This window comes from Leucoraja erinacea, chromosome 21, assembly GCF_028641065.1.
Source record: "Leucoraja erinacea ecotype New England chromosome 21, Leri_hhj_1, whole genome shotgun sequence".
In the NCBI taxonomy this organism is placed as follows: domain Eukaryota; kingdom Metazoa; phylum Chordata; class Chondrichthyes; order Rajiformes; family Rajidae; genus Leucoraja; species Leucoraja erinaceus.
The window spans coordinates 36,725,675-36,748,291 of record NC_073397.1 but is presented as its reverse complement, the minus strand read 5'-3'; the positions used below and the strand labels follow the sequence as shown (position 1 = coordinate 36,748,291).

At 45.3% G+C, this 22,617-nt stretch overlaps 1 protein-coding gene across 2 annotated transcripts in view; it reads right to left on the bottom strand.

Annotated features, from left to right (window-relative positions):
* Window positions 1–863: 863 nt before the first annotated feature.
* Window positions 864–22,617, bottom strand: part of acss2 (acyl-CoA synthetase short chain family member 2) — a 43,526-nt gene continuing 21,772 nt past the window's right edge. For both annotated transcript variants that reach the window (XM_055652686.1, XM_055652687.1), the window contains 10 exons: window positions 19,982–20,152; window positions 18,895–19,028; window positions 18,260–18,392; window positions 12,225–12,281; window positions 10,435–10,515; window positions 8,257–8,365; window positions 6,845–6,913; window positions 4,921–5,097; window positions 1,961–2,035; window positions 864–1,870 (listed from right to left, as the gene is read on the bottom strand). In XM_055652686.1, the coding sequence (XP_055508661.1) occupies window positions 1,746–1,870; window positions 1,961–2,035; window positions 4,921–5,097; window positions 6,845–6,913; window positions 8,257–8,365; window positions 10,435–10,515; window positions 12,225–12,281; window positions 18,260–18,392; window positions 18,895–19,028; window positions 19,982–20,152 (1,131 nt within the window). In that variant the 3' untranslated portion in view covers window positions 864–1,745. The remainder of the gene's footprint in view (window positions 1,871–1,960; window positions 2,036–4,920; window positions 5,098–6,844; window positions 6,914–8,256; window positions 8,366–10,434; window positions 10,516–12,224; window positions 12,282–18,259; window positions 18,393–18,894; window positions 19,029–19,981; window positions 20,153–22,617) is intronic.

Here is a 22,617-nt window from a genome sequence, read left to right as displayed (position 1 = left end):
GTTACTTGATCATTACACAAGACTCCATGGACTCCATAGTGGACATTTCAACTCATTGAACTACAGACACAACCATAAGAGTACTGCTGAGTTATTTTTTCTTAGAGCAATAATCGGTATTGTATATTGGGGATGGGTGTGAGGGAGTAGAGGAATGACTAAGGGGATCTTATTGAAACATATAAGATTGTTAAGGGTTTGGACACGTTAGAGGCAGGAAACATGTTCCCAATGTTGGGGGAGTCCAGAACCAGGGGCCACGGTTTAAGAATATGGGGTAAGCCATTTGGAACAGAGATGAGGAAACACTTTTTCTCACAGAGTTGTGAGTCTGGAAAGTATCTCAGAGAACTGAGACAGAGTCAGGGGAGGCCAGTTCTCTGGATACTTTCAAGAGAGAGCTAGATAGGGCTCTTAAAGATAGCAGAGTCAGGGGAGATGGGGAGAAGGCAGGAACGGGGTACTGATTGGGGATGACCAGACATGATCACATTGAATGGCAGTGCTGGTTCGATGGGCCGAATGGCCTACTCCTGCACCTATTGTCTATTGACTTACCACATGTGCACGTTTCAGATTTATTAAATTATTAATTTTAAACATTTTCTTTACTGTGTGACATTGGCAATAAATGCTGACAAATCTCTGGCTCTGGCTTCATCTGCCTGATTTGTTTCACAAGCAACTTGTATCGGTTTTAAATGAGTGTATAGAACCCACAAAATTCACATCAGTAACTCAAGAATTCCCTGAAAGCTCTCCAATGCTTTTCCCTGGGACAATTAGAGACAGTCTTCAAATGCTGACTTTGTATTTTTACCCTTACGTCTTGTGAGAATAAAATGAGATACTGGACATGTACAAAAAAAAAACTTTAATTGCAGCATACTTGTTACTACCACATTCATCAGTTAAAGCAGTGCCAGAGACTAGTGCAAGGTACAATATAATCTGCAAACATAAATACACACTATCTTCAATATAAAATATGGTGTATAATTAATATTCTGCATGTCCAATCGAACCACTTAAAGTTGGTTTATCTGTTTCAAATTCATATCCAGTAAGAAAACAGGAATTCCATGATTACCACAAGTAGTATGGGAACTAAATCCTAGGATTGAAGAAATAATCCTATGTTATGCCCCCCCCACCATATGTCCAAGATATATATTTTTAAAAGATTACAAATTATCTTCCATCAATGGTCAACAATCCAATTAAAAAGAATGAATTGTAACTCATCGCAGACTGTGAAAGGAAATAATGTACAATGCTTTTTTTTGTTGTACTCAACAAAGATAAAATACCTATTCTCATCTGTTTCGGTATTAGAACAGAAAGGTCATTTTCTAAAAAGTTTTGTTCACAATACCTTGGAATGTTTGATTATTATACTGTACTCAAAGCAAAGGACTTTTTTTTTAATATAAAATACAGACAGCACAATGCAAATAAAACATTTAAAATATTGCAGTATTAAAAAAATGTTGTTGAAAGTTAATCAGAATTGTTGCAAAAAGTACTGCTTAGTGAAGTTCCCCATGAACATGTAGCACAACAATATCCCTCAAATCAATTATTTTTCCACCATTATCTATACAATTATCTCTTCTGGTCTTTTAGACTCAGTTTTTTCCCCACCATAGATCTGGTTTGCTTCCCTCCCCCCATAAGCGCAGATATATATTTAGTAAATTACAAGTGATGCATATCAGTGTAAACTGAATAAGCATAAATCTGTTTTAAGTGGTTTTACATCTGTTGCTGACGAGTTCGGTTACCACAGATTCATCTGCAAGAGTTGATATATCTCCAAGATCCTTCTCATTTCTGGCGATTTTTCTCAGAATACGTCTCATAATTTTACCTTTAAAACAAGGATTAAAAACTTAGTGCCAGTTTAATTTATCAAACAATGAATGAATGGATTTAACATATTTATAAATATATACCATACCAGAACGAGTTTTGGGCAATCCAGGTGCGTTTTGTATGTAATCTGGAGTAGCAATAGGACTTATTTTTTCTCGAACTGCAATGTTCAAAATAAAATGTCATGAAAATTGAGACACAAGAAACTGCAGACGCTGCAATCTTGAGCGTAAGACACAGTGCTGGAGGAGCTCAGCAGGTCAGGCAGAAATTAGTGGGGTGACTCAGGGTTCAGTGCTGGGCCCATTGCTGTTTGTGGATTAATATCAGCGATTCGGATGAGAATGTAGAAGGCCTGATTAGCAAATTTGCAGATGACGGTGCTGACTCGAATGGCCTAATCCTGCACCTATTGTCTATTGACATTAAAGTGGGCGGTATCGTAAATAGCAAAGATAGTTATCAAAAATTACAACAAGCCAATTGGACAAGTGGGCTGACGAATGGTTAATGCAGTTCAATGCCGATAAATGTGAGAGGTTGCACTTTGGGAAGTCAAACCAGGGTGGGCCTATCACAGTGAAGAGCTGGACCCTGGGAGCATAGTCGACCTGAGAAATCTTGGAGTGCGTGTACATCTTTAACTGAAAGTGGCATAACAGGTCGTTAGGGTGATCAAGAAAGCTTCCAGTACATTGACTTCATCCGTCAGGGTATTGAGTATAGAAGTTGCAGGGTCATGTTACGGATGTACAAGATGTTGGTGAGGCCGCACAGGGAGTGTTGTGTTCAGTTTTAGTCACCCTGCTATAGGAAGCATGTTGTTAAGCTGGAAAGTGTGCAGAAAATATTTACGAGGATGTTGCCAGGACTTGTGGGCCTGCGTATAGCGAGGGGTTAGGCAGACTAGGCCTTTATGCCTTGGAATGCAGGAGGATAAGGGATGATCTTATGGAGGTATACAAGATCATGTGGGGAATTGATTGGGTAAATTCACCATTACCCCGAGTAGGGGAATCAAGAACCAGAGGACAAAAGTTTGTGAGAGGAGAAAGATTTAATAGGAACCCCAGGGAAACTTTTTCACTCAGAGGCTGGTGGTGAAATGGAACAGGTTGCCAGTTGAGGCAGTAACTAGACCATTTAGAAGGTATTTGGACAAGTTCAGGGAGTGGAAAGGTTTAGAGGGATATATGCCAAATGCGGGCAGGTGGGACTAGTATAGATGGGGCATCTTGGTCGGCATGGGCTAGTTGGGCCGAAGGGCCTGTTTCCGTGCCGTAGGGCAATCTGTGGAGAGAATGGACATGGACTGATTGGACGAAGGAGGGATCCCAACCTGAAAAGTCCATGTTTCATAAGATGTGAGATTGGATAGAAGGGGTGTGAATTGTGAAGCTTGAGGTAAGGATATAGGTGGGTGGGGAGGGTGGAGATGCAAGCAGGGTGCAGAGAGGAAAGGGCAAATGGAAATAAACATACACAAGCCCCTAAATAATCAATCTCCGTTAAAAGTCTATGATTTTCAAACATGAACGGTGACCTGTGTGTGTGTGTATGTGTGCGTGCGTGTGTGTGTGTGTGTGCGTGTGTGTGCGCGCGTGTTTGACCCTATGAATGGACTACTGCCTACAGTCACACCACTCCAGGAAGAATGTGGAGGCTTTGGAGAGGCAAACCAGAATGCCGCCTGGATTAGAGGGCTCTAGGCATAAGGAGAGGCTGGATTGTTTTCTCTGAGCGTTGGGGGTTGTGACCCGAGAGAAGTTTGTGGAATTATGAGAGGCATAGATAGGGCAGAGTGTAAATATCAAAGTCTGATCTTTATTATGGAGAAACTGACATAACCCTTGTGAGTCAATGAGAATTCATTCGAGAAGATCTGTGGGAAAATGGAACGTTTATCTGAGCCACAACACCAACTAGACAAATGCCGAGCTAGATATGGGAAGACTGTGTAACATAGAACTAGATGGTATGTTTGTGTGAATATTGAAATGTCGCCAGATAACTAATCAATGGAACGTTTTTTTTCAATTGGGTAAGTGAACCTCACGGTCTTATTCCATTTTTTAATTTATTTACTTTTTTTTTCCCCCTATCTATTTTTGTATTTGATTGTTTTTCTTATTTTGTTTTATTTATGGTGATGGTGTTGCACTGTTTTGTATATATCTCTGTGAAAAATCAATACAAATTTAAGAGAAAAAAAAAGAATATCAAAGTCTGGAGGGCATTGTCTCGAGGTGAGGGAGGCAAGGTTTAAAGGGGACGCGCGGGACTAGTTTTTTTTACACACAAATTGTCTGTGAACTGGTGCCTGGAACACACTGCCATTGGAGGCAGATACGATAGTGCCCTGTAGAGGCTTTTGGATAGGCATGTGGCTATGCACGGGTTGAATCACGCAGAGATTAGTTTTAACTCGCCATCGTGTTTGGCACGGACATTGTGGGCCGAAGGGCCTCCTCCTGCGCTATACTGTTCTATGTTTTGTGTAAGAGGAGCGTGTATCCTCTGCTGCAGTTTGGGAGTGCAGAGTAGGTTTACAAGGTTAATTCCCGGGATGGCGGGACTGTCATATGCTGAGAGAATGGAGCGGTTCGGCTTGTACACTCTAGAGTTTAGAAGGATGAGAGGCAATCTTATTGAAACATATAAGATTGTTAATGGTTTGGACAGGCTAGAGGCAGGAAACATGTTCCTGATGTTGGGGGAGTCCAGAACCAGGGGCCACAGTTTAAGAATAAGGAGTAAGCCATTTAGAACGGAGACGAGGAAACACTTTTTCTCACAGAGAGTTGTGTGTCTGTGGAATTCTCTGCCTCAGAGGGCGTTGGAGGCAGGTTCTCCCGGATACTTTCAAGAGAGAGCTAGATAGGGCTCTAAAAGATAGCAGAGTCGGGGGATATGAGGAGAAGGCAGGAACGGGGTACTGATTGGGGATGATCAGCCATGATCACGTTGAATGGCGGTGCTGGCTCGAAGGGCCGAATGGCCTCTACTCCTGCACCTATTGTCTATTGTTCCATTGACTGCCATTACCTTGGTTTTTTAGTTCGGTGACCAGCGTCTTGGTGAATTCATGTCCATCCCTCAGCGTGACAAAGCAGTAGAGGCACTCCCCTTTCACTTGGTGGGGGTGGCTGACAACAGCAGCTTCCGCGATGGCAGGGTGTTCGATTAATGCCGACTCCACCTCAGCAGTGCTCAGCAGGTGCCCTGCAAGCAGCATCAACAGTTAACACTTTGTTCGCTTGTGTTGGCTATGAACAATATCACGATAGGGCAGCACAGCGCGCAGCTGGTGGAGCCACTGCCTCACAGCACCTGAGACCTGCATTCAATCCAGACCTCGGATGCTGACTGGCTGGAGTTTGCACGTTCTGCTTATGACTGAAGGTAGACACAAAATGCTGGAGTAACTCATCGGGTGAGGCAGCATCTCTGGAGAAAAGGACGATTCGGGTTGAGACCCTTCTTCAGACTGATGTCAGAGGAGGGGATGGAAGGGGAAAGCAAGGGGAATCTGAAGTTAGAGAAGTCAATGTTTATACCACTGGGGTGTAAACTGCCCAAGCAAAATATGAGGTGCTGTTCCTCCAAATTGTGCTGGGCCTCACTCTGACAATGGAGGAGGCCCAGCTGTCCCTCGATCCCTTACCCTCCCACCTACCTCTCATCCTCTCCTTACCCCAGTGTTGGGGGGGAGGGAGGAGGCTGTTAGGGTAGCCCTTGCTTTCTCTCCTTCCCCTCCCCCTTCCCAGTTCTCCCACTATTCCCACTGTCTCCGCCCACTTTTTTTTTTGTCCTACCCTCTCCCCTGACATCAGTCTGAAGAAGGGTCTCGTCTGAAACGTCGCCTATTCCTTTTCTCCAGAGATGCTGCCTCACCCGCTGAGTTACTCCAGCATTTTGTGTCTACCTTCGACTTCACCAGCATCTGCAGTTCTTTCTTACACACTTGTTATCTGATTGGGCAGCATAGGAAACAGTTTTTCCACTGTACCTCGGTACACGCGTCAATAACAAACCAAAACCTTCTCATGACATAATGTATCATTTCTGCAGCTTTTCCAATTTAATGTCCCAATGCCCAATAATTTTCTTGGAGTTTCCCTGAGGTGCCCTGCAGCTCTTGTTCATTGAGGACTGGCAGACATCACACCGAGTATTTACACCACAGGCACAGCTGCCTATTCCAGAGAATCCCTGGAGGAATTTCCAGGAAATGGGTTGCATAGCTGGCTGCGTGGTTGACATTTTGCACATTACTGCGAACGCTGCAGTCTAGACAGTGGGGATAGGCTTCACACTGCTTCTGCAACCTGGGACCTGCAGCAGATCAAACCAATAACTCCAGTTAAATTGTTGATAAACTCAGCGGCAACAGGCAGGAGGATCTCTGGAGAGAAGGAATGGGTGATATTTTGAGTCGAGACATTTCTTCAAACCAGTTAAATTGTTGTTTAACTGGAAAGAGGGCAGAGAAGATTTACAATAATGTTGCAGGGACTCAAACGCCTGAGCTATTTGGAAAGGGTGGGCAGACCAGGCTGAGGGGTGATTTAATGGAGGTGTCTTCAACCATGAGGGGAATAGACAGGGTGAATGCACAGAGTGGGATCATCAAGAATCAGGTGACATAGGTTTAAAGTGAGGGGAAAGATTTTTGGGAATCTATGGCAATTTTTCCCACATGAAGGGCGGAGACTATATGAAATACCTGCCACAGGAGGTCGTTGAAGCAGCTAAAACAACAGCAATTAAACTACAAAGGCCAGAGTAAAGACAAGAGTTGCCCAGCACATCCCAAATGACCCCCATCTGCCCCATCAAACATATCCTCCGGCAGCCCCCCTGAGTCCCACATTGGCCTCACCAGCCACCTCCCTCCCCATCGGGGATCAACCTCAATCACAAAGGATTTGCCCCATGGTGAAGAAGGTATGTAGTCGACAAGTCTTACCAGATACATTCAGCATGTCATCGATCCTTCCTGTGATCCAGTAATACCCATCTTTATCTCTTTTGCAACCTGTCCGTCAAAACACAGGAATTTAAATGTTAATATGTTTACACATTTTGTACAGCGATTCAGAATGCAGATTAAGTATTAGAAGCTAATGTTTTTTTTTTTTTTAAATCTTGCATCACTAAAAATCGACCGAGCGGCAAAGAATGCAAAGGGTGGCACAGTGGCGCAGCGGGTAGGGCTGCCGACTCACACGGGATCAATCCTGACCCCGGCTGCTGTCCAGGTGGAGTTTGCATGTTTTCCCTGTGACCGTGTGGATTTCCTCTGGGTGCTCTGGTTTCCTCCCACATCCCAGAGGTGTGGGTCTGTAGGTTATTTGACCTTTGCAAATTCCCCCAAGTGTGTAGGGAGTGGAGAAGAAAGTGGGACAACATAAAACTAGTATGAACTAGGTGGGCCAAAGGGCCTGTTCCATGCTGCATCTCTAAACTAAGCAAAAATTCACTTATCTTCTCAGGAAATATATAAGGATCGTAGTGTTGTATTGGCATAGGACGTCCTTTGGCCCATCATATCTGTGCTAGCTCCTAGTACAACAATCCCATCCTTTCAAGTTATCTGCTCTTTCCTCGTGGTCCTGCAATTCATTCTGTTTATAGCAAATTCTAGATTATAACTGCAACGAGTTAAAAAATATCTTCACTCCTCTATGAATTATTTGCCCAAACTTTAAATCTGCATTTACAATCTCTAAGCCAATGTACCTGATCTAAACCATGCATGAGCATGCACATGTGTCCAATCTCCTCTTCACTTGCTTTTGCTGCGGGCAGGAAACTTCTGCCTTATGTCGGTGTGATTGTGAAACCGTTATTTTCATTGCCATGGGGAATATCGCAACTAAGATTCACACAGCAATAGACAATAGGTGCAGGAGCAGGCCATTTGGCCCTTCGAGCCAGCACCACCATCCCCAATCAGTACCCTGTTCCTGCCTTCTCCCCATATCCCCTGACTCCGCTATCTTCAAGAGCCCTATCTAGCTCTCTCTTGAAAGCATCCAGAGAACTGGCCTCCACCGCCCTCGTGGGCAGAGAATTCCACAGACTCACCACTCTCGTATGAGAAAAAGTGTTTCCTCGTCTCCGTTCTAAATGGCTTACTCCTTATTCTTAAACTGTGGCCCCCAATTCTGGACTCCCCCAACATCGGGAACATGTTTCCTGCCTCTAGTGTGTCCAAGCCCTTAACAATCATATGTTTCATTGAGATCCCCTCTCATCCTTCTAAACTCCAGAGTGTACAAAATCACACAAGTAGCAATGAGATAAATAACCAGCTACACTTTTAACGAATATACTCCTGTTCAAATATTCGTCACGAGTTTGGTTGAAACAACTCACCATCTCCGGTGACGAAATATCCAGGAAACTTTTTAAAATAGGTGTCTTCAAAACGTTCATGGTTACCATAGACGGTACGCATTATGGATGGCCAAGGCTTTTTGAATACCTGTGTAGGAAGAAGTTTCAATCATAACTTGCGTGAAGGAATACGGTCCACTTTCATTGGCAGAAATATTTTAAACAACTCATTTTGATGTAAAATATCACAAAGATAATAGACAATAGGTGCAGGAGTAGGTCATTCGGCCCTTCGAGCCTGCACCACTATTCATTGTGATCATGGCTGATTAACCCCAATCAGTTCCCGTTCCTGCCTTCTCCCCATATATCCTGACTCCGCTATCTTCAAGAGCCCTATCTAGCTCTCTCTTGAGAGTATCCAGAGAACCAGCCTCCACCGCCCTCCGAGGCAGAGAATTCCACAGACTTACAACTATGTGTGAAAAAGTGTTTCCTCGTCTCCGTTCTAAATGGCTTACCCCTTATTCTTAAACTGTGGCCTCTGATTCTGGACTCCCCCAACATCGGGAACATGTATCCTGCCTCTAGCGTGTCCAAATCCTTAATAATCTTATATGTTTCAATAAGATGCCCTCTCATCCTTCTAAACTGCAGAGTATACAAGCCCAGCCGCTCCATTCTCTCAGCATATGACAGTCCCGCCATCCTTGGAATTAGCCTTGCAAACCTACGCTGCACTCCCTCAATAGTACGAATGTCCTTCCTCAAATTAGGGGATCAAAACTGCACACAATACTCCAGGTGTGGTCTCTTTAGGGCCCTGTATTTAATTGCTTTAGAATTAGCGGGCGGTCACGATGGCGCAGCGGTAGAGTTGCTGCCTTACAGCGAATGCAGCGCCGGAAACCCTGGTTCAATCCCGACTACGGGTGCTGTCTGTACGGAGTTTGTACGTCCTCCCCGTGACCTGCCTGGTTTATCTCCAAGACCTTTTGTTTCCTCTCACCTTCCAAAGACGTGCAGGTTTGTAGGTTAATTGGCTTGGTCAATGTAAAAATTGTCCCGTGTGTGGGATAGTGTTAATGAGCGGGGATCGCTGGTCGGCACGGACCCGGTGGGCCGAAGGGCCTGTTTCCGCGCTGTATCTCTAAACTAAACTAATTGAAATTTTGCTTGAACAAGGATTAACAACATTTGTCAATAAACAAAATCTCTCTAACACAAGAGTGACATGGCCGCCCCCTGATGGAGGGAGACGGAAGCGAAGCTCGGATATCAATCTTCACATTCCAAGCACCAAGCATGGACTTTGCATTCATGCTTCTTGAGGAAGGCTGCAAAGGTTTTACACTCAAAATGTACACAGTCCAGCTTCTGAAAAACGCTCCCCACCACACTTAGTAAATAAAGATTTTGTGTTCACTCCCTGGTCTACAATCTCTCCAAACATAGAAACATAGACAATAGGTGCAGGAGGAGGCCATTCAGCCCTTCGAGCTAGCACCGCCATTCATTGTGATCATGGCTGATCGTCCCCTATCAATAACCCGTGCCTTACTTCTCCCCATAACCCTCCACTCCACTAGCCCCTAGAGCTCTATCTAACTCTCTCTTAAATCCATCCAGTGACTTGGCCTCCACTGCCCTCTGTGGCAAGGAATTCCACAAATTCACAACTCTCTGGGTGAAAAAGTTTTTTCTCATCTCAGTTTTAAATGACCTCCCCTTTATTCTTAGACGGTGGCCCCTGGTTCTGGACTCGCCCAACATTGGGAACATTTTTCCTGCATCTAGCTTGTCCAGTCCATTTATAATTTTAAAGAACATATAGGCACAAAAATAGACATAGTGTGCTGGAGTAACTCAGCGGGACAGGCAGCATCTCTGGAGACGAGGAGTGGGTAACGATTGAGGTGGAGACCCTTCTTCAGCGTTCCAAACATTCAGGCACCCCTGAAAACCAAGTCCATGTGTTGGGTATTAACCACAAACATCAGAGGCAACACTCTTCATGCCAAAGTTCTCACCAACCCACCCATCCCATCAAGAGCTCATCGCCCCACCTCTGCACAAGACTCTGGGTCTCAGACAATCTCATCAGACACCCAGAGTTGACCCTGGAGTAGAAGTGCATCATCACCAACAACAAGGGACAGCGGGAGAGAAGAGTTTAAGATGCAATTATAATGCAGCAAAAGCTACAGTCCTTCATACCAGGTAGCCTTCAGCCTCCCCTTCCAATTCTTCTCCTGATTCATTAAGAATGGCAGGAACCACACCAAAGAAGGGAAAAGTCTGAAAGAGAATTTATTATATACATTAGAGATTACAATTTAAGAGATCTATCATCATTTTGATAAAAACTCTAATGAAACTTCAGCCTGCAATGTCCCAGCAGAACATGATGCCGAGTTATTTCCAAGTGATGCATATTCCTTAATGCCCCCCAAATATATACGCCTATCTAAAAGCCTCTTGGATGCCTCTATTATATCTGCCTTCACAACCACTGGCCTATTGTCCTATTCATTGCGATCATGGCTGATCGTCCCCAATCAATAACCCGTGCCTGCCTTCTCCCCATGTCCCTTGACTCCACTAGCCCCATGAGCTCTATCTAACTCTCTCTTAAATCCATCCAGTGATTTGGCCTCCACTGCCTTCTGTGGCAGGGAATTCCACAAATTCACAACTCTCTGGGTGAAAAACTTTTTCCTCACCTCAGTCTGAAATGGCCTCCCCTTTATTCTAAGACTGTGGCCCCTGGTTCTGGACTCATGTTCCCGATGTTGGAGGAGTCCAGAACCAGGGACCACAGTTTAAGAATAAGGAGTAAGCCATTTAAAACGGAGACAAGGAAACACTTTTTCTCACAGAGAGTGGCGAGTCTGTGGAATTCTCTGCCTCAGAGGGCGGCGGAGGCAGGTTCTCTGGATGCTTTCAAGAGAGAACTAGATAGGGCTCTTAAAAATAGCAGAGCCAGGGGATATGGGGAGAAGGCAGGAACGGGGTACTGATTGGGGATGATCAGCCATGATCACATTGAATGGTGGTGCTGGCTCGAAGGGTCGAATGGCCTACTCCTGCACCTATTGTCTATTGTATGCTATGTTAAAATTTGATGAAGCGTTTATCATTTTGAAGCCATGATCTGTTGCCTCAGATCATGACATGGAGAAATAAAGCAAATTGCCAAAACCTTTTGTGCATGTGAAATGCCACAGAATTGGTGAATGCAGATCACACACAACCGCATTTTGTCATCCCAGTTTCATCAGGCAACTGAACCATCATGACACGACCAGAGAGCAGTGCTGAACTACTAGCTACCTCATTGGAGACCCTCGGACTATCTTTGATCGGAATTCATTGGCTTTTCTAGCAATAAACGTTATTCCCTTTATCATGCGTCTGCAGAGAGTAGTGCGTTCGTCTGAACGCACTATGGGAACTTCACTCGCCCCCCTGCAGGAACTATACAACAGGAGGTGCAACTCCAGAGCAAATAAAATCATGGGAGACCCCTTCCACCCCTGCAACGGACTGTTCCAGCTGCTACGGTCAGGCAAACGCCTCCGTTGCCATGCGGTGAGAACGGAGAGGTTGAGAAGGAATTTCTTCCCAGAGGCAATTCGGACTGTAAACGCCTATCTCACCAGGGACTAACTCTACTGAACGTTTTTCCTTCCATTATTTATTATGTAAAAGAATATGTGTGTTATGATTGTGTTTATAATTTGTTTGGTTGTTTTGTTGTTTGTCTTTTGCACAAAAGTCCGCGAGCATCGCCACTTTCATTTCACTGCACATCTCGTATGTGTATGTGACAAATAAACTTGACTTGACTTGACTGTACACTGTGAATGGCTCGATTGTAATCATGTACAGTCCTTCCGCTGACCGGTTAGCACGCAACAAAAGCTTGTCACTGTACCTTGGTGCACGTGATAATAAACTAAACCAAACCATTTTCTGTCCAAGTTGATCATTGACAAGTTACTCACAGCTGATCCTGGCTTCAGTGGAATGGCAACTGGGAGAGGAGTTAACATGTGACCACCCTAAGGAACAAGGAACACATTATCCATTTCACAGGCAAAGAGCCAACAACCACAGCTGAAAGTGAGCAAACAAACAGATCGTACAATAGTTGGAGAGCATCAGTTGTGTGATATTTTCTAGAACTCACCCCGTTAATGGACTATCGTTATCTGGCCTCTTTTAAGCTTAAATAATTTCATGCAATTTTTTTTCTGCCAATCTAAAACTTATTTTTAAATCAAAGGAAATGTACATTTAAATAATTTGATTGCCAAATTTCCTGTGCAGCACAATTGCGCAATGTAAATAACGAGCAAGTAGATTACGCAATTGTAGGAACGCAGCTGGTCGAACAAAGCCTGGAACATCATCAGGAGATTTGTAAAGGGGTTTAGAGACCAGCAACCGCCAGGCTCTGGAGCACTGCACACCACTAACCACAATTTATGGTCCTCGATGGGTTGATTGCACAACAGGTTTTAGTTTTGCACCATTATGGGCCCAAAACATCATCTGCCCATTGCTCTCCACTGATGCATTCCTACCTCAGCAACCATGAGCTAATATGGACTTGATTTTAGTTGCAACTACAAACTTCGGTTTTTGCACTTTGATCCCATTATCTAGTATTACTGATTTATTGCACAATTATTATATTTATTTGCATGTTATTACATTAATGGGCCTGCAAACGGCAGCGAGTAAGAATTTCATTATTCAGGGGCAGCACATACAATTTTACTTCGGAGTCACGTGAGTGATTCCGTGAAGAACCCAGCAGGTACTGCGCATGCGGCATTATCGCACAGCTGTGCAACGCGGCCAGCGGGAGTCGGGCTAGCTCCCGCATCCAAGGAACGAGAGGTAAGTACTTACCTTAATCGGGCCTTGTGGTTTTTGCTCCAGGGGGAGCAAAGTAGAGAGGCATGGTGAGCGGCCCCCGTTTCGACTCCAGCGTGGAGCCGACAGTGGACGGGGAAAAAGCGCTACCCGGACCGCAAACGCTGCGGACCGCTGCAAGGAGCTGCGCTATACCGGTCCGCTGAACAGCTGTTTGGTAACAGCGGCGGACCGGCGGGAAGTTTAAAAAACCCGACCAGCAGCCCTGCAGACTCCTGACCAGGAGAATCACCGCCCGGGAACCGCCACAATGCCGCCTGGAAAACGGCAGGCAGCCTCTACATGCAGGTAAGGGGAAATCTTACCAATTTACAGGTTCCACAGGAGCCAACTTCCTCCAAAACTGGAACAGGTTGGAGAAGGCAAAATAAGTATGTCTGTCTCCCCAAGCCAGAGGAGGTCATGGAGTTCACCTCCAGGAGAAAAGGGGCACTGGCTGAATGCCAAGGGAGCTGACTCCTACCCCAGTGCTATTGCACTAGCCATCTCCCTTGTCAAGGGATTGATGCAACAGCGGAGTTTGAGCTATGCCTCCTCCAATTTAGCACACCCTTTTGCTCCCTCTTTTGAGGCTAGCTAAGGAGGCCAGGGCTGGGCTGGCTTAAACGCTGGGCAGGCGGACGAGAACAGCAGTATGCCAGGGGAGCAGGATCAGGAAGAGCTACTGGGTGTCGTGGGCCACTACATGGCTCCTCCACGCGACCATCTTCCCAACAAAAGTCCTGCAGGAGCAGGCCTTTCCAGAGGCAAATCCGCAGGCAGCTGGGTCAGCAGACTCGCAGACAAGCAGCGAATTCTACAGAAGGGTCAAGATGTTACCGCCTTTGCTCGCCTTTTCCACGGATTATACTCTCCCAGGATGAGACTATCCCATTGCACTACCAGGGTGCTGACGCCTAAGATGTTCCCAAATTTGGGATACTCGACTGAACAATGGTGCATATAGACCTGCCCGCAACCCCAAATATATGGGGCTATGCAAACCGCTGCTGCGGGGAAGAGAGGCAGATAAACCTGTGCGCCTCATGAAGGCAGGCCATGGAACGAGCAGGACATCGCATCCAACACCCAGCTGGCAGCACCCCTCGGCATCCACCAGTGAATCAAACAAGGACTGGTGAAAGCCTGGCGACCGCTTCACTTTACCCCCAAAGTTCTTTTTAGACGGGGCCCAGAGCGGAGCCGTGGGAAGATGCGCCGCCCCACCGACAGCACCAGCATACCAGCAAACTACGCCTTCATGAAAAAAACAACAAACATGGAGGTAGGTAGTCTGGTTCCTCCCGTTTACACTAAACAAGGGTGTTCTACTAACTGCGTGGGGGGGCATTTACACTTGTGGATAAAGCATGGGATGCTGTCACAAATAACTAAAATATACTCAACAGTCTTAGAGGATAAAAACGAATTCAAATTGGGCATATTACCGCCAGTTCAGCAATGCGCCCAAAGGGCATTTTCTCCCTCTAAGAAAAGAGAAGTGAGAAGGTCAAGCTGAACTAGAAAGGCTCATTACTAAACGGATCATGGGAGTAAACATGAGCCATTGGAATTTGTATCGAATATATTCACCAAAACTACAAAAGATGGTGAATGTAGCATCATCATTGATCTAATATCACTAAATAAATCTGTTGAGTATATACACTTTAAGATGGAGATGGGTTCTTGTCACTGCCAGACATCTGATCTCCCTAGGATACCTATGGGGAGCATTGATATGGAAGATGCTAACTATCTTATACCCATACACTAGGATCATTATAGATACCTAAAAATTTTTTACCTGGATAATGGATATCCCGGTTAGGGCAACCATGGGAGCATATAGCATTCCCTATGGTCTAACCTCAGCCCTAAACTATTATAAATGGCCATGAAAATATTAAGAAAACAAGCATAATCATGGCATATATTGGATGATATCCTCATATTAGGGGAAACAAAGGGATTAGCTGTGGCAGCAGTTCTAGCTACGAAACAGCTCCCTAAAGCTGAGGTTTATCCCACGCCCAGATAAACCAGAATTGAAGCGTTAACTACCAAGGATTATCTGGGCTTCAATAATAATTCCGTCCATATGACTGTTACTTTGCCAAGGTACTTGGGTCACTATAATCAAATCATGAATGTACCCACTGAAGCTATATCACAATTAAGGTGGTGGGCGACATATATTTGGCATAGTTTTCAGCCCTATTATCATCACCAATCCCAACCTGGTTATTAAAAACCGATGCCAGTACTTTAGGCTGGGGAGCAACTAAACTCCATATCCAGCACAGGTAACAGATGGACCAATTCACAAACATCGTTACTACACATACCGGGCATCAACTACTTGGGATTGGTGATCGCCTATTGGGCTAAAAAGCATATGCATTTCAAATGCAGCACGTACATATGTGGTTACGGATTGATAATACTATGGTGGTGGCTTATATCAACCATATGGGGAGCATAATAATCATTATTGTGCAACAAATTGGTCAAACAAATCTGGCAATGGTGTGTCAAAAGACATTTTAACTATCAGCTGCCTATGTCCTAGGAAGCTAGAACACAGTGGGAGACACCATGTCACGGGGTAAAATCCATGATTACATTCAATAGATGTCAAACCCTAAATATCTGCTAAAATTATTAAGCAGTTTGAAAGCCAGATATCAATTTGGTTGCACAAGACGGAATCACCAGTAACCCATGTATGTGACTTAGGAACCAGATTAGAGGCAGCAGCGATAGATGCCTATACGCTGGAAGGGGGAATTTCTGCTTTGCCTTCCTCCCTTCTGCCTCATCAGACGGGCACTTCGCAATACAGAGGGATCTGTCTCCGAGATATTGAACGTGCCCGACCGGCCTACACAGCCATGGTTCCCAGTTCATCACGACACGGTGGGCGAGTCACCTATGGATTCCCCTAGTGGACCATGGTTGCTGACTCAACCCAGTATCAGGCACAAGCCACCCATGCCAGGGAAACATCAAACTCCTGGGTGCAGGGTTTGAATAGACCTTACCAGGGACTGGGATTATCCAAAGGAACCATTACCACCATGTCGGCATCCCTGCGAACAGTCACTAAAAGCTAACATGGGTAAAATACTGCCACGACGCAGGGACAACATACCGAACTATTCAACCACTGACGTATTGGAGTTCCTGGAACATCTACACCACGACTAAAAGGTGAGTTACAGTGCCGTAAATACAGCATGGAGCGCCTTATCTGCTTATCTAAAACAGCATGTCAGCAGAGCATGGGATCCCATCCACTGAAGGTATGAAGGTCAACTATAATATAAGCCCCAAACACCCAGGTATATACCCATGTATGGGATATTGGTGTGACATTGACATGTCTCAGAGATGGCACCAGCCAGATCCCTCAGCTTGCTTAATCTATGTTTTTAAAAAACGCTCATGCTTATGGCTCTCGTACACGCTCACAGAGTCCAGTCACTCCATAAACCAGACTGGATAACATGGTGATTACCCCAGACGCATCACGTTCATATTTAGGTCTGGTAAAATCTAACTCGCAGGTATATGGGACTAGGCGAGATTATGAGTTCGGCACGAACTAGTAGGGTCGAGATCGCCTGTGTTTTCCGTGCTGTAGTCGTTATATGGCTATATGGACCAGGAACGCCCAATTCACTGGTGGGATTCCGGGCCTACCCACCAGAGTCCAGGTTGAGTGTGGTGACCCATCTACTACTATATATAGACACAACCCACAATCTTAGAGGGAGAGGAAAGCCTATGGGTCAACCACAGTAACCCAAGACGGGGTACGAGCCAAACCACTCCAAGGTGGCTCAAACAGGTACCGAAAGCTGCCGGAATAGATAATAATACATTTAATCCCATTCCACTAGGGCAGCATTGGTATCAGCGGCTGAACGAATGGACATCCCGGTTGACCACATTTTCAATACAGCAGAATGGTCAAGGGAACCGCGTTCAGAACATTTTTTATTATAAACCGTTGATAAACCTGATTTAATTGCAGGAGAATATTACAAACTGCAATATTAATTTAAGCTCAGAGGAGCTCTTTTATGTTGTTATTGTTAACAAATACCTTTCTGTTTCTTTTGAAAGCAGATCAACTGGTTGATTACGATAACACTTCCTCCCTCATAAACTTCGGCAGTGAGTGAAATAAAAACTGTTACACGGTTTGAAATCACAGACCTTTGAAGTCTTCACGGAATCACTCACGTGACTCCGAAGTAAAATAGTTAGATTAAACGAGTACTTACCAGTATGAAGTTTGATCTGTATTTTATGAGGAGTTACGGTGAGGGATTAAGTGCCCGCCGCTCCCACCCTCATTATATAGATCAAGCTAATAAACTGATGTCTCGTGATCTTTACTATCTTACTTCAAATATTGTGATTCCACACCGCTTCTTCGTGATGCCACACCCGTTCTTGCTTTCCCTCAAGTACTCCTCCGATCAAACTTCATGCGCTCTCTTGAGAAACTGAAAATAACAACATTGAGCAGAGGACAAATCATTCAGTGAGAAAAATAGAAGTTACAATGCACAGTAATAATGCACAACATCATTTTCCCTTCAATATTCAGTTGAAGTTACACATGGACAATGAGTATTTACAGTCAGGCCTGCCTTCAATCGGAAGCCCACCAATTCCATGCCCCAATCTTAACAGTCTGCTCTCTTTGAAAATCATTGAGCAGAATAATAGAAGTTCAGTCAGTAATAATGCACAACATCAATATTGTTTTACACATGGACAGTCAGCCTGCCTTCAATCAGGAATGTTCCACGTGTCCAGTTTGTTCTCTTCGTCATGAAGTTATACATGTCCACATTTACAATCCTGTTTTCCAGTCGAGATTGCCCACCATGTAGTTTGTTCTCCTGATGGCCCACCCCCACCCCCACCATCATGTCCTGATCCCCACCGTCCTGGCCTGACCCCACCGTCCTGGCCTGACCCCACCGTCATGCTCTGACCCACACCGTCATGCTCGGACCCCCACCATCATGCTCTGACCCCACCGTTCCAGCCTGCCTTCAATGATCTGTCGAGGAGCCACACGGGCACTATTTGTACTCACAGTCTCCGTCTGCCAGAAGGTGTCCATGATGGGGCACTTCCCGTTACCAATCACCTTGTAGTACCAGTGCCAGGCCTCGGGGTTTATGGGTTCTCCCACTGTTCCAAGGATCTTCAGCGACTGCCGACTGAACCTGAAGGGGAACAAATCAATATGAGCTGTGTAACTTCAAACACAGAACTGCCACACATCCAATTAACAAACAGCATCATTCTGACGCCACGAGGGTCTGCAGATGCTGGAAACTTGAGCAAAATAAAGTGCTGAAGGAACTCAGCGGGTCAGGCAACAAACGTTTTGTAAAAGGGTCTTGACCTGAAACGCCACCCTAGTTCTATGTTCTCCCACTTTCTTATCCACTCCCTGCACACTAGCGGCAATTTACACGGGGCCAATTAACCTACAAACCTGCGCGTCTTTGGGATGTGGGAGGAAACGGAGCACCCGGAGAAAACCCACGCGGTTAAAGGGGAGGAACGTGCAAACTCCACAGACGACAGCACCCGAGGTCAGGATCGAACCCAGGCCTCTCGCACTGTGACTCAGTGGCACTACCTGCTGCACTCAGCCTGTACAAGACAATTTTGTATTTAATTGATGAGAAGAATGAGGAAAGTTTGTTTTAAACTTCTCACCTTTTCACAGGACCGTCTCCGTACTTCATCAACAATCGGATCGCTGTGGGCGCCGTGTAAAATGTCGTCACTTTGTATTTATCAATTATCTCCCAAAATCGACTGGAATCTGGATAAGTCGGCACACCTTCAAACTGGAACAAAGTTCGACAAATCATTATTTAAATAAAAGACAGAAACAATTACTTGTACTGGTCATCGTGGTTCAAAAAGTCCTGATTCTGCTATAGTTTGGCTTGATTGTATTTATGGATAGTATCATCTGACCTGATTGCATAGCATGCAAAATAACGGGCCTGTCCCACTTACACAACTCTTTCGGCGACTGCCAGCACCTGTTGAATCTGGATAAGTCGGCAAACCTTCAGATGCGACCAGAACACGGTACGTCTCTTTGGGTGCCTACTCACGACCAGACAGGCGTCACCCAGCGACATGTCACCAGGGTGTTGCCTGTGCGGTCTTGAGTAGTCTCCTTAGTCGCCCAAAGAGTCGTAGCGTCTTTCTGGTCTCCGCTGGATTTTCAACGTGTTGAAAATTTTCGGCAACCTGCAAGGACCTATGGCGGGTGCTGGCAGTCGGCAAAAAAACTGCGTAAGTTGGACAGGCCCATAGAGCTTTCACTATACCTGGGTACACGTGACAACAATAAAGAGAAACATTTCTGAAATCTTTGTGTAGTTTGGCTTTGACCCAACAACTTAGTATAGGAAGAAACTGCAGATGCTGGACAAGGGCCAGAGAGGAAGAGACAGAAAGTGTGAGATGAGTATAAAGGAGGTGCAGATTGTGAGTATATGTGGACGGGGAGAGGGGGAGACGTGGGTGTGAATCTCGGTGGGGCACAGGGAAGGGAGGGGGGGGGCTACACAAGCGGAATACGAGGTGCTGCTTCTCGAGTTTGAGGGCAGCCTCACTCTGGCAATGGAGGCAGCCCGGGATAAGATGATCAGTCGTGGAATGGGAAAGGGAGTTTAAATAGTTAGCAACCGAGAGATCCAGCAGGCCATGGTGGACCATGGTGCTCGGTGAAACGTTTGGAGCGGTTCATTTGACCAGTAAACAATCTTGATATTCCGGTACCAACCATCACGCTTGTAGCACCATTGGCCAGAGGTCCGTAAGTGACATATGAATGGCCCGTAACCCATCCAATATCGGCCGTACACCAATAGACATCATCGGGCTGGTAGTTAAACACGTATTTGAAGGTTGTGGCAGTGTAAAGTAGATAGCCTCCAATTGTATGCAGCACTCCCTTAAAGAAAGCAAAAAGATTTGATTACAAATTGTTATGGACCTTTCATTAAACAAATATGGAGGGAAGAAAGTTCTGTCGGTAGTATGTCAATAATATATACATTAGTTCGACAGTTTTGACACTCTAGTCCGGCATTCTGTAATTCAGCAGGGTTTTAATTGACCGATTGAACGGCACGGAATGGAAACAGGCTCTTTAGCCTACCGAGTCCACACTATCGATCACACTAGTTCTACGTTAATGTTTAATGTTTTATGTGTCATTCCTAACTGTCGTGAGTAGTCTCCTCAGTCGCCCAAAGAATCGTAGCGTCATGTTGTCACTTGCAGGCGGAGCACCAAGGCAAATTGCTTGTATGTGAATACTTGTCCAATAAACTTATTCATTCATTTCCTATTTTCCCATCCACTTGCTACACCAGAGACCAATTAACCTGCAACCCTGCGTGTCTCTAGACTGGGGGAAGAAACCGGAGCAGTCAAACACAACCCACGTCATCAAGGTGGAGAACGTGCAAACTCTACACAGACATCACTCAAAGTCAGGATCGAACCTGGGGCTCTAGTGCTGTGAGGCAGCAGCTCTACATTGCTGCGAATTTAGCCAACCATGTTCTAGTTACTATTTAGATCAGTTGCAGTAAGTACTGGTTGAGCAACTAAAATAATTGATGGAATTAATGTTCTAAAATGTGTACATGATTCTACAACCAAAGGAGAAAGCCTAGGCCCATTCACTACAAAGCAGGATTTTGGGAGATGGAGACTGGGCTGACAGTCAGTAAAGTGAGAATGTAGTGTTGGTTTACATCAGAGTTGGTCTTGGTGTCATGTTTGGCACAAACATTGTGGGCTGAAGGGCCTGTTCCTCTTCTGTACTGTTCCACACTGCAACGATTGGAATACAAAGGGTGTAACTCGTTATGAAAGAGGCTGGCAGTTGGCTGGGATAGAGAGTTTGCTGAAGCGTACTTGATAGGTTTGCCACGGGTGAGACAAAGCAAAATGACTAGCAACAGTTGAGTCTGTAGTGAAAACTAGCTGCAGTGTACGCGGTTTAAATGAATGCTAATACAGACAGAACAACTATCTTCTGCTGGCTTGGCCCAGCATGATGTCAGTGGACAGGGGGAGGTGAGGTCAGCATTGCCTTAACACAAGAGCTCGACTGTCCAGGCCATACGTCAGGACTATTTTACAGTGGCAATCTGCCAAATTTGCCGTTACATTATTGATGAAATCAAACAAACAGCTCTCAAGGCAACACTGCCTTTGAAGTGACTTGTAATAAAATGCTGCACAATCTGTCACTCCAGTTAATATACAACTCCAACTTCCCGCCAGAGAAGCTGCCTGACTTGCTAAGTTACGCCATCATTTTGTGTCCATCTTCGGTGTATAAGTAGCATCTGCAGTTCCTTCCGACACAGTTGGATTGAAGGGCCTCTTTCCGTACCGTATGAGTCTCTGCCTGTCTGCCTTCCTTTTTTTTTTAGATTAGATTAGATTAGATTCGTTTATTGTCATTCAGACCTTTCAGTTTGAACAAAATTTTGTTTCCCTGCAGTCATACATATAATTTAAAAAATGACAAAAACACACAATCAACACAAATTTAACATCCACCAGAGTGAGTTCACCAAACACCTCCTCACTGTGGTGGAAGGCAAAATCTTAAAGTCTCTGTCTCTTCCCTCTTTGTTCTCCCTCTGCGCCGAGGCGACGGCTCAAACACCGCGGGTGGTCGCTGCCTCCGCCACAGCTTCGGGGCCGAGTCGGGTCTCCACGGCCGCTACCTCCGCCACAGCTCCAGGACCGAGCCGGTCCTAACTGCTTACTACATGTTAAACGCTGCGACTCACACACAAGGACACTCAGCACCCTCTTAACACACCTTTGCAATCTGTCACCCGTTTAAAAAAAACCTGTTTCTAACAAACTAGATCCTCTCACATTTCTACATTCTATTCCTCCACGTCCCACTTTAATCCTCACTCTGCTTTTTCTTCATGACACTCACAGGTAATTACACAGCTCTTTGGGGAGAGGAAGTGTCCTGTGGTGAAGCAGTAAGGTCACTGAACAGGAGTAGGCTTGATGAACTACGTCACCAAGTTCATAGAACACATAACATTACAGCACGGGAACAGGCTCCACGGCCCACAATATCTGTGGCTAACAAGACACCAAGCCAAACTAATCTCTGCCTGCACGGAGACACAAAATGCTGGTGTAACTCAGTGGGACAGGCAGCGTCACTGGAGAGAAGGAATGGGTGACGTTTCGGGTCAAGGCCCTTCTGCCTCACATGATCCATATCCCTCAGTCCTCTGCATATCGAAAAACATTTTTAAAAACTCGTCATATCTGCCTCCACCACCACCCCTGGCAGCCCATTCCAGGCACTCACCACTGTGTAAATTACCTGCCCCACATATCTCCTTTAAACTTTAACCCTCTCAT